General features: G+C 47.3%; 5 protein-coding genes across 6 annotated transcripts; 3 read left to right on the forward strand and 2 right to left on the reverse strand.

Moving 5' to 3' along the window:
* Nucleotides 1-1,451: 1,451 nt before the first annotated feature.
* Nucleotides 1,452-5,227, reverse strand: snrnp40 (small nuclear ribonucleoprotein 40 (U5)). The gene is made up of 10 exons (XM_028991346.1): nucleotides 5,004-5,227; nucleotides 4,399-4,528; nucleotides 4,213-4,306; nucleotides 3,596-3,761; nucleotides 3,332-3,454; nucleotides 3,131-3,251; nucleotides 2,976-3,058; nucleotides 2,839-2,900; nucleotides 2,191-2,294; nucleotides 1,452-1,587 (listed from the first exon to the last, which is right to left on the reverse strand). Exons 1-10 carry the CDS (start codon nucleotides 5,112-5,114, stop codon nucleotides 1,538-1,540), a joined length of 1,044 nt encoding a protein of 347 aa, XP_028847179.1. The 5' UTR covers nucleotides 5,115-5,227; the 3' UTR covers nucleotides 1,452-1,537.
* On the forward strand, nucleotides 5,058-8,328 carry zcchc17 (zinc finger, CCHC domain containing 17). 2 transcript variants are annotated; one of them, XM_028991347.1, is made up of 7 exons: nucleotides 5,059-5,471; nucleotides 5,645-5,702; nucleotides 5,783-5,883; nucleotides 6,029-6,120; nucleotides 6,720-6,820; nucleotides 7,914-8,032; nucleotides 8,116-8,328. In XM_028991347.1, exons 1-7 carry the CDS (start codon nucleotides 5,397-5,399, stop codon nucleotides 8,242-8,244), a joined length of 675 nt encoding a protein of 224 aa, XP_028847180.1. In that variant the 5' UTR covers nucleotides 5,059-5,396; the 3' UTR covers nucleotides 8,245-8,328. The 2 variants fall into 2 exon arrangements, with proteins under 2 accessions (XP_028847181.1, XP_028847180.1); XM_028991348.1 differs by lacking the exons at nucleotides 7,914-8,032; nucleotides 8,116-8,328 and adding an exon at nucleotides 7,038-7,907 and having other exon boundaries at nucleotides 5,058-5,471.
* Nucleotides 8,329-9,056: 728 nt separating this feature from the next.
* On the reverse strand, nucleotides 9,057-19,554 carry fabp3 (fatty acid binding protein 3, muscle and heart). Its single transcript, XM_028992051.1, has 5 exons — nucleotides 19,343-19,554; nucleotides 10,327-10,632; nucleotides 9,450-9,622; nucleotides 9,275-9,376; nucleotides 9,057-9,183 (listed from the first exon to the last, which is right to left on the reverse strand). The coding sequence occupies exons 2-5, from the start codon at nucleotides 10,532-10,534 to the stop codon at nucleotides 9,130-9,132; spliced, it is 537 nt and encodes a 178-aa protein (XP_028847884.1). The 5' UTR covers nucleotides 10,535-10,632; nucleotides 19,343-19,554; the 3' UTR covers nucleotides 9,057-9,129.
* Nucleotides 12,689-17,575, forward strand: dclk3 (doublecortin-like kinase 3). The gene is made up of 5 exons (XM_028992047.1): nucleotides 12,689-12,863; nucleotides 14,207-15,534; nucleotides 15,660-15,792; nucleotides 15,894-16,061; nucleotides 16,154-17,575. Exons 1-5 carry the CDS (start codon nucleotides 12,818-12,820, stop codon nucleotides 17,422-17,424), a joined length of 2,946 nt encoding a protein of 981 aa, XP_028847880.1. The 5' UTR covers nucleotides 12,689-12,817; the 3' UTR covers nucleotides 17,425-17,575.
* On the forward strand, nucleotides 19,060-24,246 carry zftraf1 (zinc finger TRAF-type containing 1). Its single transcript, XM_028992050.1, has 4 exons — nucleotides 19,060-19,712; nucleotides 20,962-21,200; nucleotides 21,311-21,522; nucleotides 23,028-24,246. Exons 1-4 carry the CDS (start codon nucleotides 19,431-19,433, stop codon nucleotides 23,417-23,419), a joined length of 1,125 nt encoding a protein of 374 aa, XP_028847883.1. The 5' UTR covers nucleotides 19,060-19,430; the 3' UTR covers nucleotides 23,420-24,246.
* The last annotated feature ends 3 nt before the right edge of the window (nucleotides 24,247-24,249 follow it).

Here is a 24,249-nt window from a genome sequence, read left to right on the forward strand (position 1 = left end):
TACACTCATGAAGAGTGTCTTAAAACAAGAGCATCTTTTTTATATATATATATCGCGTATACATTTGAATTTGTATGTACTGCGCTATATACTGTTCTATATAGTATGAATGAGGGTAGTATGAATGGAATTTGGACGTACTACATCTGCTGTGTTGATGTTATTTTTTACCTTTACAGAGGGCATTTTCTCACAAGTGTAATTTAACCACAATGAACAACGTTCTCCTTAAGGTACTTACACTTGAGCCGTTTCCCGCCATGTTTCGAATAAGACGCCGCCTCGCCTGCTGCCTTATGGGATAGTGAAGTATCCATCAAATGCCTACCACAGAATACGGCTGGAAGTAGTAGGTCATCCGGGTACTTCTCATATACTGTTTTTGGAATACTATGAATTCGGACAACCTACTTGCCTCGCATACTGTTTTTCACATACAATATATTGTGTGTCGGCAGAGCCCGGCCATGAGTTGGGACCAGCATGCCTTGCGGGTGAGATATGCTCCGAAGGGACGGGCGTGCCTGGGGACGGCAAATAGTTAACCAAGTTACAGGTTTATGTGTTCTGTTGGGGTTCGAGATGTTTGCGTTATGGGGATTTAATGCAGCGTGTGCAAGGGGAGCAATTTTACACCGGGAAGTAGTGGTGTAGGGCTGGAGGATTAGAAAAGCCGCCTCCCAGTTTTGTGGAAGCCGGTGGAGTAGGTATTGGCTCCACCTACTGACGTCCATTCATTATTCCGAAACTCTGATGATGGAGTCGGTTTTCCTGACCTCGCAGCGACGCCTTGTCACAATAGTATTTAGTATGAGATTTTGCATAAATGTAATTTATCACAACTCTTTGTGATACAGATATCACGTATACTAATATCGCAATAATGATCATTTGCCAATATATTGTGCAGCCCTACCACAAACCACCCGGAACCACATACACAGTCCTCACAAACCACCAGGTTCCACATAGACAGTCCCCACAAACCACCCCATTCCATATACAATCCCCAGATACACACATTACATCAAACACACACACACTATATACAGTGGTGGCCTAGTGGTTAAGGAAGCGGCCCCATTATCAGAAGGTTGCTGGTTCGAATCCCGATCTGCCAAGGTACCACTGAGGTGCCACTAAGCAAAGCACCGTCCCCACACACTGCTCCCCGGGCGCCTGTCATGGCTGCCCACTGCTTAATCGGGGTGATGGGTTAAATGCAGAGGACAAATTTCACTGTGTGAAGTGAAGTGATTGTCACATGTGATACACAGCAGCACAGCACACAGTGCACACAGTGAAATTTGTCCTCTGCATTTAACCCATCACCCTGAGTGTGCACTGTGCGCTGTGCTGCTGTGTATCACGTGTGACAATCACTTTAAAAAAAACCAAAAAAAAAAAAACAGTTCTACTATTTTTCACTGACAAAGTAGATAAAAACAAAATAGTGTAGAACAATTTTATTGAGTGAATTAAAAAAAATATTTCAGAACTTACATTTCATTACAAAGGACACACACAAACACACACATTACACGATCTCTCCCATGTAGAGGCGCTTATCACTGGAGCTCGAGAGAACTGGAGAGAAATAAAAAATAAAAGACAAGTTTTAGGCAGAAGTTCACTTGGGGGAAAATAAATAAATAAATCACTCACTCAAACTAGCGCCATCTCCAAATGAAACGACCCTCCACAAACAACGCCCAGCACTAACCAATCAAGACTATAAAGATGTAATCACAAGAAATCTAATACTACAGACTTAAAACAAAGCCACGGTGGTGGTGGCTTGGCACAGAATTATTGACAGGCAGAAACATGCCAATTAAAAAAGCAACACAGTGGGTCCTGGCTCAAGTCCCGCCTCTCGTTATACAGTAAAATTTAAATCTTACTGTATAAATGTTATTTTCTTCAGTGATCTCAGTTTGAAATATTATAGTCTGTATAATTTGGATTTTACTAGAATGTATCTGATTACAACAAAACTAGGTTGTTATTTGGCTTAAATGTGTGAGAGGTACTGATTAAATAAGTCAGACATCCTTATATCATTTATATAATATGTTGGTCTTTATTAGTCCTTTCTGTACTAATTGACCTTTTTATGGTAATTTTATAAAAATGTCTTAAAATGAAACTATTTTTCCTCAGAAATACTTTGCACACTTCTTTACTCACCAATGGGCTCCTCGGGGTGAAAGGTCACCTCATTCACAGACCCTGCATGGCCTGGAAGTTTGTATAGGATCCTTCGTGAGGTGGTGTCCCATACGTACACAAACCTACACACACACACAAAGGAGAACTTTGTGCTCACTGCAAAATGTACAGTACAGGCCAAATGTTTGGAGACACCTTCTCATTCAATGTGTTTTCTTTATTTTCATGACCAATTATGTTGGTAGATTCTCACTGAAGGCATCAAAACTATGAATGAACACATGTGGAGTTATGTACTTTACAAAAAGTGGAGACCTGGACTCCACAGTCACTGGACCTGAACCCAGTCAAGATGGTTTGGAGTGAGCTGGACCAACAAGTGCTAAACACCTCTGGGAACTCCTTCAAGACTGTTGGAGAAGCATTTCAGGTGACGACCTCTTGAAGCTCATCGAGAGAATGCCAAGAGTGTGCAAAGCAGTAATCAGAGCAAAGAAACTAGAATATAAAACATGTTTTCACTTATTTCACCTTTTTTTATTAAGTACATAACTCCACATGTGTTCATTCATAGTTTTGATGCCTTCATTGAGAATCTACCAACCTAAATAGTCATGAAAATAAAGAAAACACATTGAATGAGAAGGTTACACACATCAATTTTACCTGTCAGCTGAACCAGCAGCAATTTTACTTCCATCAGGAGACCAGGAGCACCTCAGGAGGTTCTGTAAACCCACAAACACACCAATCAAAAACAATTTCAAAGAAACAACTGTGTATGTGTGTGTTTTTGCATGTACCTTTTCAAAGTTATGAATATTCCCCTGGAAAATCTTCACACACCTCTCCTTCGGAGCAAACGGCCGGATATCCCACACCCGAACTAACACAAAAACACACAGTTAACTGGCGTTCTGCAACGTTGAAAATCCGGCTGAGATCACCGCACACACACCACTGTTGTCCATGGAGTTGGAGAGCAGGTAGGATCCCTCCGAGCTCAAACTCAGTCCGGTGACCGAGTCGCCGTGGCCCTGCATGCTGTAGATGAGTTTATTCTGACGCATGTCCCACACCTGCCCACAAACACACCAGAGACCATTAGATAAGCATCAACGTTCAACCGTGACGTGTGCGTGGATGTGTGCCACTATACTTTAATGTCATTGTCGATGCCTCCAGAGATGATCTGGTCGCTGGTGTCGTTGAATGTCACACTCAGCACCTGGTACGTGTTCTGGAACGTGTGAACTGCAGCCTTTTTCCTGATGTCCCACAACTGCTCTCACACACACACACACACACACACACACACACACACACACACACAGAGGAGCGTTAGAATTGTACCAACTTGAAAATCCTCCCCGAATCAACAGCACACAGAAATAGAACACAGGCGTGCCAGACACACAATTACCTTGACCGTTCCATCATCGCTGCCAGTGCAGACAATCTGAGGACCGCGCCTCGCCGGGAAACAGGAATTAACAAAGGAGGTGTGGCCTTTCAGCCTCTTTATCCGCTCTCCCGTCTCAGAGTCCCACACACACACCGTCTTATCTGTACTAGCTGAGAACAGCAGGCTGTGAATGCGAGTGGACACACAATAAAATTAGCTTAACATCTCTCACACACACACACACACTCTGCTGCTGAACTGGTGCATTACATTACAGCATTTATCAGATGCCCTTATCCAGAGTGACTTACAATCAGTAGTTACAGGGACAGTCCCCCCCTGGAGACACTCAGGGTTAAGTGTCCTGCTCAGGGACACGATGGTAGTAAGTGGGGTTTGAACCTGGATCTTCTGGTTCATAGGCGAGTGTGTTACCCACTAGGATACTACCCCCCTTGGTATTACAGGTACTGGAGGGAAGGAGAGATCGGGATTCGATGCACTGGTAAACGTATTAAACAACGTAAACGGTTGAACTGGTGGCAGATACCCGCTGCACCATATTCAGTGGTTCCAGTTTGATCCGAGGTCTGCTCAGCCACTATAGATGCTCCCCAATAAAACACCACACTCACCTCCCATCAGTGTTGTACTGAAGCTCCATTACAGCTCCGCAGTGGCCTTTCATGGTGGCAAAGTTCTCACAGTCTCCATACACACTCCACATCACTGCAGTAACACACACACACACACACACACACACACGTGTTAATGGGGACCTGGTGCAATTGGTGTCATTTATTGTAGTCTTCGGAACTCACAGATGAGGCGGTCAAAGCCGGCGGACGCCAGCGTGGCCCCATTAGGGTGGAACTTGCAGCAGTACACCTCCCCCTCATGACCAGACAGGAGCATGATGGGAGCCTGAAGACTCGAGCTCCGAGGGGGTCCCTGAAACACACATACACACTTACTTTATTTCCATATAGCGCAAAACCACAAGCAGCAAGATTATTGGACTGCCTGCGAGATCCTCATCACACATCTGTGAGCAGCAGACATGCAGGCTGCCACTCAGGATCATTGGAGACCCCTCACACCCTCTGAACGCCGGCTCCGATGCCCTGGCTGCAGGACACAGAGGAGGAAGGTGACCGGTTCCTAAAGCTGTCCTTCTACTGAAATCTGCACCCCCCCCGCAAAACAACCCTTATCACCTCACACACTTTTTAAACGATGCACCTTACAGCTCCTGTTATGTACAGTTATTTATCGTTGTTCACAGACACAGAGAGAGAGAGAGAAAGCGACACAGGACAGACATCTGTAGATCTGAGTTGCAGGTAATTTGGCCGAGTGAATATTAGCACGGTCCCGCTCGGACGTGGGGGTGAAGTACAGGGTAAAGCCGAGTGTAAAAACCCACCATCTGCGTCTGCGCCTGCGCCGCCGCCACCAGCTCGGCGCGCGGCCGCTTCGCCGCTCCCGCCACCAGCGCCACGCTGGCGTCCGCAGCGCGCTTCTTCTGCTCGATCATCGCGGCGAGAGACAACAGAAAGTTTACAGAGCCGCGTGGAACGGACACGGACGCCACTCGCACACAAAAAACACGGGCTTCCGCTCGAAGAGCCGGGCTCTGATTGGCTGAAAGGGGAGGTCGCACACGACCCGGAAGTGAAACCCGTGCCTCGTCCGGGCCCGTGGTAAACCGGAAGCAGTCGGATTAAAGCGCGTATCCTGGCGCATCCGTGCTGTGCTGGAGGTGGGGATTGTTTAAACCGCACACCGGCGTTCCCGCTGCTCCGTTACAGGACGCGACATGGCAGCGCGTGGACACCGCGAGCCGGCGGGCCTGGACGGACTTCCGGAACTTTACAGCGTCCTGCAAGGGGAGGTGTGTGTGGGTGTATGTGTGGGTGGGGTGTGTGTTGGTGGGGGTGGGTGGTGTGTGCGTGTGTGTTGGTGGGGGTGGGTAGTGTGTGTATCTGTGTTTTGGTGGGTGTGTGTAGGGGTGCGTTTGTTTGTTTACACGTGATCTTGCTTTCATTGTGTCTTTGTTTTGTTCAGGTAGCATCAGTTACAACATACGGTGCATTTGTTAAAATCCCGGGGTACAGAAAGCAGGGTGGGTGAAACACTCGCCTTCACTTTTCACTGTAACGTTGTGTATCAGACTGGCTGTTTTCAGACTGGCTCTGTGTTCAGGTTTGGTACATAAGAGTGAGATGTCAGCCTGTCGGGTGGAGAACCCTGCAGAGATGGTGGATGTGGGCGAGCAGGTGTGGGTGAAGGTCATTGGGAGAGAGGTACACAGACACACAATCCAACCCAATCCACATACAGCAGACAGTGTACATGTCAGCTGCACTACACACACACACACATCTGATTACCAACACAACACTCCAAATAACACACAGTCTCTGTTGTCTGTGTCTATATCTGGATCAGATTCAGGATGAGAAGGTGAAACTTTCCTTCTCTATGAAAGCTGTCAATCAAGGATCAGGACGAGATCTGGACCCCAACAATGTGATTGCTGAGTACGTGTGTGTGGAGAGGGCTGCAGTTTCTAGGACTTTTGCTAATTTATTTAACTGATTGAGCGCTGAAATACCAGGCAGTAATTCTAAGTATCCAGCTGTGCAGCGCCACCTACAGGACTGTTTGTAGTCGCACCCTGACTGTCACCTCTGCTGAACTCGCTAAATAAAATCCTCATCCGGTGGACTTAATTTGTATAAAAAAAAAAATAAAAAAAATTGACGATCCTGTATTGATACAATATCGCAGCATAAAATATCACAATGTATTGCTATATTGATATTTTCGAACACCCCTATTAATGATGTATGACGCGTCACAACAGAGGTGCTACAGCAGGGTCTCAATCTGATTAAAGACTGGGCTGATGATGGTCAGATTAATGGAATGTATTGTGCATTAATGTAAATTATTCCATGATTGAAGCAGAAATATAAACTTTAGATTAAGGAATGATCAAAGCTGAGTATGAGAGAGCTACAGGTGCAGATATTAACATGATCCAGATTCTACCAAGTTCAAACTCCGGGAACGTCGTGGTATTCTGGGCTGTTTTATTACCCGAGTGGAAATGTACCTAATGAGTATGTACGTACAGACAGGATGAGCGAAGAAGAAGGAGGTTTAGTGATCTGACTGGACAGAAGATCACCCTGGAGGCTGTCCTCAACACCACCTGCAAGAACTGTGGCTGCAAGGGTAAACACCAGACACTCTCACACACACACACACACACAGTGTGGTACAACGATAATAATCATGAAATATGTTTTTGTGAGACGTGGTTAATGAAACGCCAGAACTCCTAATAATAATAAATTATGAGCCGAGCTGGTTTCTTCATCTGGCAACATCTTCAGTTAGTACATCACGTTATGCCAAGATAAACAAAGGTAGAGCAAATGATTCAATACAGTTACAGGTCAAGAGGAATGAGGGAGAAATCCATCCATTTCCAAAACTACTTTTACACGACGAGATAAGACAAAGGACGACGTCTCTCTTTGACCAACGAGACACAAGAAGTTCTGAACACTTCAGTTCACTTCTGCAGAAAAACTGGCTTCTCATCAGTCACTTTCATCACCCAGCATTTAATTATAAAATCATAGTCAAGAGGATTAAAAAAAAGTATGTAATTAAATTAATTTTCCAGACAAGCCATCACCAAAGTTATGGATCAGCTGGTGTGTATTATCACCATCTTCCGTTGGTAAGAAGTGACGTGTAACAGAATAAATGTGGTTTTTCACGGTGAAGGTCTGGGTTCGTAACCATTCTGGTGACTTCACAGTGACCTCTACAGCTGTTTACATTAATTAATTTTATTTTTTTTACTACTTGCTCCTGTAAATATGGAGCAGTTAGGCCATATATAACATTACCCTGAATCACAGCTTTATTCCATTTTCTTCTGCTTCTGTGGTTATTTCAAATGACTGAATAATTTACTTTTCTTGTAAAACATAAATTACATTTACAGTATTTTATCAGACGCCCTTATCCAGAGCGACTTACAATCAGTATTTTACAGGGACAGTCTCCCTGGAGCAACTTAAGGTTAAGTGTCTTGCTCAGGGACACAATGGTAGTAAGTGGGATTTGAACCCGGGTCTTCTGGTTCACAGGCGAGTGTCTTACCCTTACTTATATTCTTAATATGAATATAACATGCAAACATTGATTATTGTCATGTAAATCAATATGATCTAGGAAACAAAGAGCCCTCCACATATCACCCACCCCACACAAATCTGATTGTGTGTGTGTGTGTGTGTGTGTGTGTGTGTAGGTCACTTTGCTAAAGACTGCTTTTCCCAGCCTGGTTCCCAGTACAGCCTCCTGCCAGAGGAGGAGGAGGAGGAGTCAGCACCGCAAACCAGCCAATCAGGAGTTCCTAAAAGGAAAAAGGTACACGCCCCCCTGACCTCAAGCACAGCCTACAGCAACTTAACACACACTTACACATTTCTCCCTCTTCACCAAACCCACAGGAGAAAAAGGCGAAGAAAGAGAAACGTGAGAAGAGCAAGAGGCGACGCTCTTCATCCGACCACAGCGACGCCGACGGACACGCACACAAGAAGAAACACAAAAAACACAAGCACAAAAAACACAGCTGAGTGAGAGCGCGTGTGTGTGTGTGTACAGATGTTTTATCAGATGGATCTGTGTGTAATTTGTCAACTCAATAAAACTGAGTCGGACCTTTTTGTCTTTGTGTGTTTGTAGAGACAACATGTGGGCAGCAAGTTGGTGTTAATAAAAAAAATAAAATAAAAAATTTAGCCGAATGCGTCGCCTCCGTCGCTAATTCTGGTCACGGGATTCGCCGCAAAAATGTAGGCGTGGTTAACGGCCGTCCATGTCCAGCACATAGCAGTACAGAGGTCAACGTTCAACAGAACTCGACTGCGGTGTCCAGTTCGCTTCTGTGAGGTCAAGGCTTTCTTACCCCCTCTAAGTTTTTTTTTTTTTTTTTTTTTTTCGTATTATTGGTACATTTTTCACGCGTGTTAATAGAGTAGAAACCGTTCTTTCTTGTAACCTCTCCGACAAATTAGATTCCGTTTTTGACAAGACGTTGGTGCCCCACTGACATCTCTTGTTGGCCCTGCCATATTAGATACAGTCTAGAGCATTTGTGAGACCGCTGGCTCATTCATTTGTGTTCTTGTGATACGTTGTTGGATTCCATTTGTTTTTGTGTGTGGGGGATTTTTTTTTTTTAAGTGTTGTGCAGTTTTGGTCCTGGGCTGTAGAGGACACACTCATCTAAAAAATTCAGACACATGATGCCACCAGTAAAGAATGTCCTCAAATTAGAACACACACACACAACCCAAACAGGTTAAAGGCATGCCATCAGCACACACACCAGAAGAACTGGGTTGGAAAAATGTGCAGCTATTAATACATATACATACACACACAGTTGGAGGTAAAAAGAGTTGGAATTTTATTCAGTTTTGGACGGAAAAAGGACTGGACACGGGGGCGGGCGTCGGTCACTCCGCCTTCACGTAGGAGCGTGTGCACACAACGTCGCCGAGAGTCAGGGTCTGCAACAGAAACACACGCAGCAGTGATCATCTCCTGGTGGAACATCTGATCCTCTGTTTAAAATAGCAGTTCACACGCGCACACACTCACCAGTGTGAGAGCGTTTCCGCTGACCTCCCTCACCAGGGTCGTCTCTTTACCATCCCACTTCTGAACATGAACCATGTTGCCCCCGTCCAACGTGACAAGAGACTAGAGACACACACACACACATTAGTACGTACACAGTGCCTGTTATTGCTCTGTGTGTGTGTGTGTTGTTTACCTTGACTTTGCGGTCGTCCGCTGTCGTCTCATCGAACTCCTCCCCCAGTTTGAAGTTGATCTCGGTGTTCTTGAACGTGCTGAGGGTCTTCAGCGTGATGACGTCACCGTCCACTGCGATGACGGTGGATGGTTTGGTCATGCCGCCCACTTGACGAGTTGCAAAGCCCACACCTACACACACAGTTCAGACTCTGAGAGAGTGTTTGTGTGGATGTGTGTGTGTGTTTGTAGGGAACACACAGATCTCATTGAACAGCTGTTACCCATAATACTTTGCCCCTTTTTTTTCCAGCATTCAGATGGCAGGATATGTGATTGATGGGGCAGAAAATCTGACCTGGATCAATCTGACGTCTCCCCGCCCTTCACTCCGCCCTCTCTCACGCTCCCCACCCCCACGATACACTCAGCCTGTCCCCGCCCTCCCCACCCCCCTCCTGTCCCCGCCCCACTCCACAGTCAAGGCAGCCCCTTGTCTGCAGATCGATTCAACAAACAGTCATTGTGTTCCAGAGCATGTGTGTGTGTGTGTGTGAACCCATGAATCAAATGAGAAAGAAAACTTAATAATAAAATCAAATGTAAAACATGGAAGATGTGAACAACACATTTCTGAGGGTGCATGGATATGCATGTGTTTCATAAAAGAGGAACCTCCCTGTAACTGAGACATCTTGTCTCAAATGCACACACACACACACACACACACACACACACACATGGAACATAGATGCCTTATTCATTCATCCATCCCTCTCTTGTTTGACACACACACTGTCAGACACGTGCTGACACACCTCGTGCGCATGTTCAGGCCCAGAGCCACAGCCCAGTTTCATCATTAAACACACACACACACACACACACACACTCACCCAGCGCCTTCATGTAATCATCAAAGTTCTTGCTCTCCTTCAGGTTCCAGGTGCCAACAAACGCCTCGGCCATGGCTGCAGCGTGCGAGGATCCGGGCGAACGAGTGCAGACAAACAGAGAGAGAGAGACAGGGAGAGGTGCAGCGGCAGCAGCTCTGAAACGCTGCGACGCTACTGGCTGATTTATACCGGCTGTTCGTGATGTCATCAACCTGAGCAGAGGCAGGGGGGAGGGGAAGCGGCGGCGGCGGCGTGGAGTGGAGGACAACGGGGGGTGGGGGACGGGCGGGGAGACCAGATGGGGGACTGTAAAAAATACACAGAACACCACCTTCTGATTCAAAACCTGATGGAGAACTGGCACGTTTCGACCACACGACAGTGAAATGAATGTAAGGAACAGTAACCTCTAATCGGGGCCCCTCACAGACCCCGCCCCCTCAGACCCCTTTCAGCAGATTTTTGAAAAAAAAAAAAAATCATTCAGTGGGTGGAGTTACACTTTATACGTGAAGGTCAGCCAGTTGTGTTACCCAACAAACACACACACACACACACACACACTGAATGCACTTCTTACATCTGAACATGCACACACACGATTTATCCCAGATCCATGCATGAAATTGTAAAGCTCGCGTGTGAATCTCTTCAGTGAGGTCATGTGAGCTCCCCTCAGTCATGGAGCAAGCGAGTGACGAAACAGGAATGGGTGTCTGACACAGAACAGGTGGGGAAAGGGGTGAAAGGTCGCCGCCGACAAACAAACCACACACACACACACACACACATATTACACACAGCACAAAAACTCACACACTCACATACACACACTAATCAAGAACGAATTCAGTTGATAAAGTATGAGGCGATAGAAGAGATTTGGAGAGTCGTGGTGTGGTGGTAGAGTTGGAGTCTTTGCTGTTGATAAGTGTCACGAATGTTCAGGCCATTTGGGTCAGGGTGACCAGGACCGGTCATTGCCGGTCACTCTCTGTCTCAGATGAGCAGGTGAAGCAGGACCAGGGCCAGATCGTAACGGCAGGTAGCAGGGCTACTTCCTATCAATCAGTCAATAAATTGATCTCATGACTTCCCGTCACTTTTCCACTGGCTGCACACACACACACACACACACACACACACTGTTCACACCTACTTGTGTGCATGTTGGATTGTGGGCAAGAACCGAAAAACAAGAGCAAACACGTGGAGAGCACGGACACTCTGGCCACACAGGTCCGAGCTGGGATTCGAACCCATCAGTCAAATCTATTATTCCTATTACAGTGTCTCGGTGGCTATTCTGTTAGAAGAAATACAAATTTGTGGGGGCAGTGGTGGCCAAGCGGTTCAGGTTGCTGGTTCGAATCCCGATCCGACAAGGTGCCACTGAGGTGCCACTGAGCAAAGCACCGTCCCCACACACTGCTGCCCACTGCAAACCAAGGGTGATGGGTTAAATGCAGAGGATAAATTTCACTGTGTGCACTGTGTGCTGTGCTGCTGTGTATCACATGTGACAATCACTTCACTTTATAACTTTATAAAAGAAAAGTGTCAGAACACACAGTGGGATCATGCCACGCTAAAAAAAATAATCAGAATCACGACTAGAGGTTGAGGTTCCTTCATGTCTGATACACACCATCAAAACCACCATCTTCATCATCTTTCTCCTCCAGAGGAAAGTTAAACCAAATCAAAAAGTCTGAAATACTAATATTCTCCACATTGCTCAGGACACACATGGACACAAATGCCCCTTACGTCATCTCGAACACATTCACTACTGGATCCAGTCTCACACACACACACACACAAATCCTGCTCTATTAGTTAATGAGAAAAAAAAATCAAATTTGTTTTTCTAAATTATCGACATCAAATCTGCGTGAGGAAAAAAAAACAACATTTCTGTTTTTCTGAATAAACGAGATATTTCCAACGGAAAATTTCTGATGCATCATCTTGTTTCCAAGGTGACCAGACTTGAGCAAACCCAATCCAAGAATAAACTGAACTGAATCAGGGTGGTAGTAGCCTAGTGAACCAGAGGACCCAGGTTCAAACCCCACTTACCACCATCGTGTCCCTGAGTAAGACACTTAACCCTGAGTGTCTCCAGGGGGGACTGTCCCTGTAACTACTGATTGTAAGTCGCTCTGACAAATGGTGTAAAATAATAAACCTAAATGAACGAATCTAAACACATAAAAGGCTAAATGGGGGCAGCTCGCAGGACTTTAAGGCCTTTTGGCTCATTATTTCATCATAAGGACATTTTTGTCTCGTTAATTCGGAAAAGCGGAGTAAAAGTTACGCACGCCCCGTCGTGGGAGGTCTTCGGACGTCACCATGGAGACGCACGTGAATCAGGATGTGAAGATCCGGTATCGCGAGCGGGTGCCGGCTCACGGCAGACGCGCCTCGGGCACAGAACCGAGCCTCCGCACCGTCCGGACCGGACCGGGCCGGGCCGCCCCGCGAGATGACGCCGCTGTGGAAGGACCCGCGCCCGCCGTGGAGACCCGCAGGTGCGTTTCGAGCAGGTGTGTCGACGGGAACCGTCACCGTCGTTCGTGTTCCAGCCTGGCCGGAGTCAATTAATCATGGCCTCCGCAACTGATTGCGTGTAATCCGATCCGGCCGATCAGATTTGATTCTCTTCGAGTCCCCCAGCTGTTATCCGAGAATCTGAGGTGCTGAATTATTCAAGTCAGCGGTGCGTGTGTGTGTGTGTGTGTGCTTGTGAGTGACCATGAGACTTTGTTTGTGTCTGTGTATGTGAGAGTAATATACTTTATTTGAGTGTGTGTTTGAAAGTGATAGACTTTATTTGTGTGTGAGAGTGATAGATGTTATTTGAGTCTAGTGATAGACTTTGTGTGTGAGAGTGATAGACTACATTTGTGTGTGAGAGTGATGGATGTTATTTGAGTCTAGTGATAGACTTTGTGTGTGTGATTGATAGACTTTATTTGTGTGTGAGAGTGATAGAGGTTATTTGAGTCTAGTGATAGACTTTATTTCTGCATTGAGCATGTTGTTGACAAAAATTTCTCTCTGGATAAATAAAGTTCTTCTTATCTTATTTGTGTGTGAGAGTGATGGATGTTATTTGAGTCTAGTGATAGACTTTGTGTGTGATTGATAGACTTTATTTGTGTGTGAGAGTGATAGATGTTATTTGAGTCTAGTGATAAACTTTATTTGTGTGTGCGAGTGATAGACATTATTTGAGTCTGAGTGTGTTTGAGAGTGATAGACTTTATTTGAGTTTGATAAACCTTGAGGGTGAGTGTGTTTGATACTTTAATTGAGGGTGAGTGTGTTTGAGAGTGATAGACCTTATTTGAGTTGATAAACCTTGAGGGTGAGTGTGTTTGATACTTTAATTGAGGGTGAGTGTGTTTGAGAGCGATAGACTTTATTTGGGTGTGAATGTGTGCGAGAGTGATAGACATTATTTGAGTGTTTTAAAGTGATAACTTTATTTGTGTGTGAGAGTGATAGACTTTATTTGAGTGTGAGTGTGTGTGAGAATGATAAACTTTACTTGAGTGTGAGTGATAGATTATTTGTATGTGAGACTGTGGGTCAGAATGGGACAGAATGGTTTTATTTGAGTGCGCGATATTATTCACCTGATTACCTGGCAGGTAATCAGGTGAATAATATTCTACTATATGAATCAGGGTTATGTGTTCCGTGGGTCTTAATGATTTTGGTTCTCCAAACCCTTACTTTGAAATGTGTTGCCCCAGGCGCTTACAGGGTCAGATGCAGGTACCGCTACCGCTTTGTAAAATGTAGCCTGTGTGTCTGACATGTTATTCGCACTTTTTCTGTATGTAAAGTGTGCATGTGTGTTTTTCAGACCGACTGACTCTACCGAAGCTCCCTGAGAGACTAGCCCCTCCTCCTCCCCAACTGAGCCATCCTGTCATTGGCGTGTGTGCCGAGGCAGGGCGTGGCTTCCACACACGCTACGCAGAGGGCAGTCCAGTCCGACCACGCTTGGTGACAGTAGTGCGACCTCAGGAGGGCGGGGCCATCAGGAAAATCTCTCTGCTGCTCAACCGTCGCGCTGTCCAGTCATTCGAGCAGTTGCTAAGGGACGTGTCCGAGGCGCTGGGATACCCCTGCTGGAACAACGAACGCGTGCGCCATCTGCTCACTCCCACTGGTTACCATGTGAACAGCCTTTCGCAATTCTTCCAGGCTGACGACGCGTTCCTGGCCCTCGGAAGGAGCCGCCCGTCTCTGAGCAATGTGCAGGCGGCTCTGGAGGAGCTGTACCCCAACCTCCCGGGCTACCGCACGGCGCTCATTCAGAAGTGGGGGCGGAGCCTGCACCCAAAAGCCACCAAGAATGACAGCGGCTTCCATGAATGTGACACAGAAACTGATCACCCTCCAGCCTCCCCCCAGAAACAACCAATCAAACCAGTTGCCAACAACCTCCAACCAATCAGAGAGCAGAAGGAGGCAGGCGACACACATCACAGCAGGGAAGGGGGAAGAGGAAGAGAGAAGAAGATGAAGAGGCGGAGCACCGAAAGAGAGGAGGGGCTACATATCAAGACACACCCACATTTGCTCCACAAGCCCCACCCACTGTGGGGTAAAGCCTCCCTAAAAACACAAGAAAAGACACTACCTGGAAAGTCATCCAGCAGGCAAAATGAAACAACCCCGGCCACACAGGAAATAAACCCCGCCCCCCACGTAGAGTCACAGGACCCTCACAGACAGAGCGGCTGCAAACAGGAAGTGGGAGACTGGGAGGAGTGCAGTGAAGAGGACATCAAGCATTGCTACGATATTGGTGGTGTGATTGGGGATGGGAACTTCGCTGAGGTGCGGGTGTGTGTGGTACGGCAGACCGGCAGGACATGCGCCATGAAAGTTGTAGATAAAGCCAAACTACAGGGCCGAGATCACATGATCCATAACGAGGTGGCGTTACTGGCCAGTCTCAGACATCCACGGTTGGTGCGCCTGCTGCGCAGCCACCACACACACGCGCATGTGTATATGCTGATGGAGCTGGTCACTGGGGGTGACCTGTTTGATGCCATCGCACGGAATGTGAAGTTTAGTGAGGTGTGTGCAGCAGGGATGGTGCGAGACATCAGCGAGGGTCTGAAGTTCATCCACAACCGCAGGATTGCACACCGGGACATCAAACCTGAGAACCTACTGGTACCAACACACACACACACACACACACTACAAGACATCAAACTTACTGCTAAGTAACCTACTGCTACTTATACACACACTGATAGTTCTGACTGTGTACCTGTTCTTCTGTGGTGGAATGACAGGTTCAGCGCCATGGCGACAGTTGTATCACTCTGAAGTTGGCTGATTTTGGATTAGCACTGCTGGTGACAGAACCTCTCTTTACAATATGTGGCACACCAACATATGTTGCTCCAGAAATATTGGCCGAAACTGGTGAGTGTGTGTGTGTGTGTATATACTTATGTCACTGTCAATGTGATGAAGTGCAGGTTACGCATGTTAAAAATCATGTGTGTGTGTGTGTGTTTGTGTAGGCTATGGTGTGGCAGTAGATGTGTGGGCGATGGGAGTGATCCTCTATGTTCTGTTATGTGGGTTTCCTCCATTTCGGAGTGCAGAACGTAATCAGACAGAACTATTCCGACTCATCCGAGCCGGAGAGCTGCACTTCTTTTCTCCATACTGGGATATGGTGTCCACAGGTGATGTTGTACACACCCCCACACACACACACACACACACACACACAGATGTACATGTGTGAATATGCATGTGTGTGTTTGGTTGGTTGTAGGAGCTAAAGACCTCATCAGGGCGCTGCTGCAGGTGAACCCCAAAGGTCGTCTTACAGCTACACAAACCTTACAACATGACTGGCTGAGGAGCTTCTGCAGGACCAGCAAACAGAAATACCAACCACATGAAACCAGCCCAGACCAGCATCACAAACCAGCAGTGACCAGTTTAGTGAAGCAACCGGCATCTCCCACAAATTCCCATTATACTACTGAACCAGGTCCAGACCAGCACAAGAATGCTCAGTCTTGCACAGATCGTCCCAGATCCAGTCAGAGCGACACAGACCATCTCAAACCCAGCCAAAGCGGCACAGATCATCTCAAACCCAGCCAGGTCGGCACAGATCATCTCAAACCCAGCCAGGTCGGCACAGATCATCTCAAACCCAGCCAGGTTGGCCCAGACCAACTCAAACCCAGCCATGGTGACAGAGAGCATCTCAAACCCAGCCAGGTCGGCACAGATCATCTCAAACCCAGCCAGGTCGGCACAGATCATCTCAAACCCAGCCAGGTCGGCACAGATCATCTCAAACCCAGCCAGGTCGGCACAGATCATCTCAAACCCAGCCAGAGTGGCACAGGCCATCCCAAACCCAGCCAGAGTGGCACAGGCCATCCCAAACCCAGCCAGAGTGGCACAGGCCATCCCAAACCCAGCCAGAGTGGCACAGGCCATCCCAAACCCAGCCAGAGTGGCACAGGCCATCCCAAACCCAGCCAGAGTGGCACAGGCCATCCCAAACCCAGCCAGAGTGGCACAGGCCATCCGAAACCCAACCAGAGTGGCACACACCATCCGAAACCCAACCAGAGTGGCACACACCATCCGAAACCCAACCAGAGTGGCAAAGACCATCTCGAACCCAGCCAGAGCGGCAAAGACCATCTCGAACCCAGCCAGAACGGCAAAGACCATCTCGAACCCAGCCAGAGCGGCAAAGACCATCTCGAACCCAGCCAGAGCGGCACGGACCATCTAGAACCCAGCCAGAGCGGCACGGACCATCTAAAACCCAGCCAGAGCGGCACGGACCATCTAAAACCCAGCCAGAGCTGCACGGACCATCCAAAACCCAGCCAGAGCTGCACGGACCATCCAAAACCCAGCCAGAGCTGCACGGACCATCCAAAACCCAGCCAGAGCTGCACGGACCATCCAAAACCCAGCCAGAGTGGCACGGACCATCTCAAACTCAGCCAGAGTGGTACAGACCAGTTAAGATTACCAACCACAAATGATTTCTGCCCAGGTCAAAATAAGTGATTGACACAGAACTAGAAAATGTTAACCGAATAGAGGGGCAAAGGTAGCCTAGTGGTTAAGGAAACGGCCTCGTAATTAGAAGGTTGCTGGTTCGAATCCCGATCCGCCAAGGTGCCACTGAGTTGCCACTGAGCAAAGCACCGTCCCCACACACTGCTCCCCGGGCGCCTGTCATGGCTGCCCACTGCTCACCAAGTGTGAAGGTTAAAAGCAGAGGACACACACAATGACACAATTACTTCACTTTTTTCAAAATATTTTACTGGGTGAAGGAGGGTTACCTTAGAGGCCCTCAGTCCCATTTTACCCAAGGTCAAAGGTCACAAGTCAAATGATTAATTTCATAGTGATGTCAGCATTAGGAGGCGCCTGATTAAAACCAACAATAGGTGGAGACCTTCACCAACAAGATTCCAGAGTGGCAGTGGTGGCCTAGGGGTTAAGGACTTCAAATCTGCCATCACAATTGGTGATGGGTTAAATACAGAGGACAGATTTCACTGTGTAAACTGAGTGCTGAGTGTTGTGTTATATTTACATTTAAGGCATTTGGCAAATGCCCTTACAACGTGCTTTCAAGTTACCATCAATGAAGTGGTCAGTTCTGGTTCACTAGGACCCCCAACTATGAATACAATCTTTTTATTCACTCTGTTGTAGTTTCTATACATAATAAGAAACAGACAATAAGAAGGTTACAAGTTCATCTAAATATTCTCTAAAGAGGAAGGTCTTGAGCTGCTGTTTGAAAGTGTTCAGTGACTGAGCTGTTCATTCCACCACCGAGGGGCCAAGACAGGGAACGTGTATCACATCTGACAAATGATCTCTTTCAATTCACAACCTCAATGCCAGAAAGCATTTTGCACAGAATGCTAAAGACCCCCTGAACAAAGCTGCAATTGCTGACTGTCCCACTTCAACAGGGCACTAAAACACAACCTGTAAAACCAGTACAGCCAGTAAGCACTCAGAGCTCACCACACATTCTGATCAGTCAAAAGCCATCAACACACAAACACTTTTCAAACTGAACCCATTAAGTGTCCGGTCAGCAATCCAATAAACTTTGACTTGTGTCATGTGACTATCAATTATTACAATGTCAAGAAGATCTTATTACATCATTCTCAGGGGTGGTTATGAACAGATGAATAACACTGAACTGGTGCATGCTGGGACACACGTTTGCCACCTCCCATAATCCCCGGGGAAGGTCAGTGAATGAGGTTTGTTTGATATCACAGAAAACGTATGGGAAGCTGTGTGTGTGTGTAAAATAATATAAACAGCTAAGGAGCGCTGACAATCCCACAATCCTCGGCTCTCCTGACCCCCATGGGGTCACTGATCTCCGAACAGCGCCGTCTTTTTGTCACCTTTCACCAGCTGCCACACTGACCCGCAGAGCCCAAGTGCGCATGTGCGACCCACATCGCTAAATACCGAGAACAACAATCCTCACACAGCCAATCAGATGGCGACCGAGCGCCTGGCAGCGACGCCATGACGGGTGTGGGCAAAAATTCGTCACCCGACCAAGCAACACCAGCGTCCATTGGTCGAGCCGATGTCTCGCGCTGAGTAGCGCAGCCGCTGATTGGACGGAGAGGGGAGGGGAGGAGGCGGCGAGCCGCGGGGGAGAAAGGGGCAGAAAAAAACAAAGATGGCGGCGTAGCGGCTGGGCCACCGAGAGGAGCTTCGGAGAAGTGACCGCATCACGGGCTACCGACGTCCCCGCGCCGCGGCCAGACCCCAGGGAACGAGCGCCGGGCCGGAGCCGGAACGCGGAACCCGCAGCACTCGCGCTGTCACGGCGGGTAACGGCGTGGCGAGACTCGGGTCGCACCGCGGTGGGTGTTTTGTTCGGTCGAGCGGAGGGAGGGAGACGGACGGACGGACAGACAGACAGACAGACCCGCTGCGGTCTCCGCTAAACGCGCCGCGTTTCTCGAAAATCCCGAGTCCGCGTCAGAACTCCGCCGCTGGACCGGACCGGTCCGCCGATGGCGTCTTTGGAGGAGCGGGGAGAGGTGGGGGTCGCGGCGGCTCCGGGCTCTTCCGGCGTGGTAGGGGTCGCGCTGGAGGCCGTACCGGGCGGAGCCGGGCTGTCCGGCATCCCGGAGGAGGCGGTGCTGCGGAGGGAGGCGCCCGGGACCGACACCGACGCGCCGCCCAAGAAGCGCGCACGGCAGCAGGAGGGCGAGGCGGGGAAGCTGGAGGAGCGGCTCTACTCGGTCCTGTGCTGTACGGTGTGCCTGGACCTGCCGAAGGCCTCCGTGTACCAGGTACGGTCCGGTTCGGTTCGGTCCGGTCCCACCGCCTGCGAGGACCGCCACGTCACCACACGCGACCAGGGAGAGTTTAAAATGTGTAGCAGGACCGAGAAGGGAGCGGGTCGCCGATCATGCGCGGACCAGGTCGTGGTGACACGGTGACGTCACACACGAACCAGCACGGGCCCCCTGTCTATAAGGCCATATGCATGTAAACGTTTATTCTTGTGAATAAGATCACCTGTGTAGTTCTGGTTGTACTAGAACTACTTGCTGATTGTAATTAAAATGCCACAAACGTAATTAATATGGTAGTAGCCTAGTGGATAACACACTCGCCTATGAACCAGAAGACCCAGGTTCAAACCCCACTTACTACCATTGTGTCCCTGAGCAAGACACATAACCCTGAGTGTCTCCAGGGGGGGACTGTCCCTGTAACTACTGATTGTACGTCGCTCTGGATAAGGACATCTGATAAATGCCGTAAATGTAAATTACATAATTGAAACTCCATCAGACAAGGAGGCAACACCCATCTGACATAACTTTCTTTAATAATGACCAATTTAATAAAAACCTAAACATGGCACCACAGTCTCAGCACACAAACCACACAAAATGAAACTTTTGTTTAGTAATTATTTTATTATATTGTGTGAAGATGTGATTACCCAGAGGCATGACGAGGTCTCACAATATTAAATCGTGACAATAAGACATCAGCACTGGTCATTATGACTGCCGGGCAATTGGGTGGAAGCCATTTGATTACCCAATAAAAAAAGAGACTTATTTATTTAATAACAACAAAAATTTGGTCAACAATGACATCTGCTTTGGAGGAGAACTGGGGAATGGTCAATGTACTACAGTGACAAACACAGGGTTAGGTTAGGTTAGGGTTGTTCAAATCTCATCTCTCCTCGTCATCAAACCAAAATCTTTTATCGCCTTGTCAGCTGATCTGCATGCCTTGCCACACCCCTACTAGATAACTGATTTTGTGATTTTTTTTATTTTCTTTCCTGAATCTGAAAAATATATATATTTTTTCTATTCAGAAGTACATCAATGTACATCTGTTGATTAAGGTTGCACATAAATATCAAGTAAAAACAATTTTTGCCAAACGACAAGGCAAACGTTCAAAACTTTACAAACATTAAACGCCCTTTCACTGGCAGAAGTACAGGAGAGTTTATGAAAGGTCTGCTGTGGGTGGGGGGAGACTAGCTCTCAGTTTCTGTCTCCTGCTCAGTGCACCAACGGTCACCTGATGTGCGCCGGCTGCTTCATCCACCTGCTGGCGGACTCGCGTCTGAAGGAGGAACAGGCCACGTGTCCCAACTGCCGCTGTGAGATCAGTAAGAGTCTGTGCTGCAGGAACCTGGCGGTGGAGAAGGCGGTCAGCGAGCTGCCGTCCGACTGCCCGTACTGCGTTAAACAGTTCCCCCGCTCCAGCCTGGAGCGTCACCAGGGCGAGGAGTGTCAGGACAGGTACACACAGACACACACACACACACACACACACACACACACACACACACACACACCCTGTAGAGCTCTTCAGACCCCTGCTGAGACTCTGTGATTGGCTCTTTTCATAGAGTGACGCAGTGTAAGTATGTGCGGATTGGGTGTCCATGGCAGGGGCCGTACCACGAACTGCCCGCCCACGAGGCAGAGTGTTGCCACCCAGGCAAAACAGGGCAGGAGCTGATGGGCATCCTGAGTGAAATGGACCAGCAGCACCGGCGAGAACTGGGTCTCTACAGCAGCATCTTTAACCTCCTGTGTTTTGAGAAGATTGGCTTTACGGGTACACAAACACATGCAAAACACACATACACACTATATACACTTTATTACACCCCATCACAATAGACACATATTACATCATACACACACCCTATATACATCTTATTACACCCCATCACAACATACACATATTACAACACACACACACGCTATATACACCTTATTACACCTCATCACAACATACACATATTACAACACACACACACGCTATATACACCTTATTACACCCCATCACAATAGACACATATTACATCATACACACACCCTATATACATCTTATTACACTCCATCACAACATACACATATTACAACACACACACACGCTATATACACCTTATTACACCTCATCACAACATACACATATTACAACACACACACACGCTATATACACCTTATTACACCTCATCACAACATACACATATTACAACACACACACACCCTATATACATCTTATTACACCCCATCACAACATACACATATTACAACACACACACACGCTATATACACCTTATTACACCTCATCACAACATACACATATTACAACACACACACACACACGCTATATACATCTTATTACACCCCATCACAATATACACATATTACATCATACACACACCCTATATACATCTTATTACACCCCATCACAACACACACACACACGCTATATACACCTTATTACACCTCATCACAACATACACATATTACAACACACACACACGCTATATACACCTTATTACACCCCATCACAATATACACATATTACATCAAACACACACACCCTATATACATTTTATTACACCTCATCACAACATAGACATATTACATCAAACACACACTCACGCTATATACACCTTATTACACCCTCATCACAACATACACATATTACATCATACACACACCCTATATACATCTTATTACACCCCATCACAACATACACATATTACATCATACACACACCCTATATACATCTTATTACACCCCATCACAACATACACATATTACATCATACACACACCCTATATACACCTTATTACACCCCATCACAATATACACATATTACAACACACACACCCTATATACATTTTATTACACCTCATCACAACATAGACATATTACATCAAACACACACTCACGCTATATACACCTTATTACACCTCATCACAACATACACATATTACAACACACACACACGCTATATACACCTTATTACACCTCATCACAACATACACATATTACAAAACACACACATGTTATATACACCTTATTACACCCCATCACAACATACATATTACATCAAACACACACACACACATATACACTTATATTCACTATATACACCCCCACATTTCGCTGTGCTGCTGTGTATCACAATGACAATCACTTCACATTCTACACACAATATAGATACACCTTTGACAACCCCCCCACACACACTGGAGCTTCAGTTGTTCCACAGTTGGATTAGACTTGTTGCTAATGGTTACTGTCTCTGGTTTCCTGGTATAGAGGTGCAGTTCCGGCCATATCGGACAGACGACTTTATCACGCGTCTATACTACGAGACGCCGCGTTTCACCGTGCTCAACCAGACATGGGTGCTGAAGGCACGCGTCAACGACTCTGAACGGAACCCCAACCTGTCCTGCAAGCGCACGCTGTCCTTCCAACTGATCCTGAAGAGCAAACTGAGCGCAGCACTCGAGTGCCACTTCCTGCTGCTCAAGGGTCCCTACGACGACGTGAAGATCAAGCCCGTCATCCAGCACCACGTCTTCTCCAACGACTCCAACGAGACCGAGTACGTGCCCCTTCCCATCAGCGACTCGGTGGAGTGCAACAAGCTGCTCGCCGCCAAGAACATCAATCTGCGCCTCTTCATCTTCCAGATCCAGAAATGAAGACACCGACAGACTGACAGACAGAACCGACCTGCAGTTACCTCGGGGTGGGGGAGGGGGAGGTCCGTCAGAACCATTCCCACTCTCCCCTGCCTGCCTGCGTGTGTGCGTGTGTGTGTGTGTGTAGCCCTGAGCCCACCGTTGCACTCCCTCGCACACACAAAAAAACAAATGTACAGCAGATGGTGTGTGTGTGTGTGTGTGTGTGTGCGTGCGAGCCAGCGTCCATTCTGTCTGAATGTTATGACCGTGGATTAAAGTGTGTGTGCGCCCATCCATGAGGGAGTGTGTGAGTGTGAGAAGGAAAATTACATTTGTATTTAGTTTTTGTGAGTGTGTAATTTTGTGCTTTTAGCAGCTAGCTGGGTGAGTGTGTGTGTTTAGTTGTGCTGTTTTCTGGGTGACACTGTGTGTGTGTGTGTGGGGTGGTTTGGAGGTTTTACTAATTTGCTCTTTTCCTTTCTTTTGCATGCACATGCGCGCACACACACTCACACACACACATCAACCATAGTATTGACCTCTCAGGTTCTCTCTCGCTCTCACACACACACTCTGAATCAGTGTCAGAAAGACCCGTACTGGTGTGTGTGTGTGTTGGTCCAGACGCCACATCTGTGAACCCAGAGGTCGAATCTGTGGAACCGGGAGCAGCCAGCAGACTGGACTTTACTTGAATGATTGTGAAAAGTTCCCCGACGTTCCTGTAGCGACCGGTTCTGTCTGGTTTGTTTTAGTTCCTGTAGAAGCTTTTAACTCTTCTTTTGCCAACAGAATCTCACCTGCCTGCTCATGTGCCTTTTGAATAAATCTGATTTAAACAGTGACTC

Source organism: Denticeps clupeoides, chromosome 9 (genome assembly GCF_900700375.1).
Source record: "Denticeps clupeoides chromosome 9, fDenClu1.1, whole genome shotgun sequence".
NCBI classification, from domain to species: domain Eukaryota; kingdom Metazoa; phylum Chordata; class Actinopteri; order Clupeiformes; family Denticipitidae; genus Denticeps; species Denticeps clupeoides.

Coding starts and splice junctions, on each gene's coding strand:
- snrnp40 (XM_028991346.1), bottom strand. CDS start 5,114: ATGATCGAGCAGAAGAAGCGCGCTGCGGACGCCAGCGTGGCGCTGGTG. Junction 3,455..3,595: donor GCGATGATGGAACGGTCAAG/GTAATTGTGTGT, acceptor GTGTGAGAGCAG/TTGTGGGACATCAGGAAAAA. Junction 2,901..2,975: donor ATATTCATAACTTTGAAAAG/GTACATGCAAAA, acceptor GTGGGTTTACAG/AACCTCCTGAGGTGCTCCTG.
- zcchc17 (XM_028991347.1), top strand. CDS start 5,397: ATGGCAGCGCGTGGACACCGCGAGCCGGCGGGCCTGGACGGACTTCCG. Junction 5,472..5,644: donor ACAGCGTCCTGCAAGGGGAG/GTGTGTGTGGGT, acceptor TGTTTTGTTCAG/GTAGCATCAGTTACAACATA. Junction 5,884..6,028: donor TGAAGGTCATTGGGAGAGAG/GTACACAGACAC, acceptor TATCTGGATCAG/ATTCAGGATGAGAAGGTGAA.
- fabp3 (XM_028992051.1), bottom strand. CDS start 10,534: ATGACATCACGAACAGCCGGTATAAATCAGCCAGTAGCGTCGCAGCGT. Junction 9,377..9,449: donor CGGACGACCGCAAAGTCAAG/GTAAACAACACA, acceptor GTGTGTCTCTAG/TCTCTTGTCACGTTGGACGG. Junction 9,184..9,274: donor GCGGAAACGCTCTCACACTG/GTGAGTGTGTGC, acceptor TTTCTGTTGCAG/ACCCTGACTCTCGGCGACGT.
- dclk3 (XM_028992047.1), top strand. CDS start 12,818: ATGACGCCGCTGTGGAAGGACCCGCGCCCGCCGTGGAGACCCGCAG. Junction 15,793..15,893: donor AGAAATATTGGCCGAAACTG/GTGAGTGTGTGT, acceptor GTGTTTGTGTAG/GCTATGGTGTGGCAGTAGAT. Junction 16,062..16,153: donor CTGGGATATGGTGTCCACAG/GTGATGTTGTAC, acceptor GGTTGGTTGTAG/GAGCTAAAGACCTCATCAGG.
- zftraf1 (XM_028992050.1), top strand. CDS start 19,431: ATGGCGTCTTTGGAGGAGCGGGGAGAGGTGGGGGTCGCGGCGGCTCCG. Junction 19,713..20,961: donor CGAAGGCCTCCGTGTACCAG/GTACGGTCCGGT, acceptor TCTCCTGCTCAG/TGCACCAACGGTCACCTGAT. Junction 21,523..23,027: donor TGAGAAGATTGGCTTTACGG/GTACACAAACAC, acceptor TTCCTGGTATAG/AGGTGCAGTTCCGGCCATAT.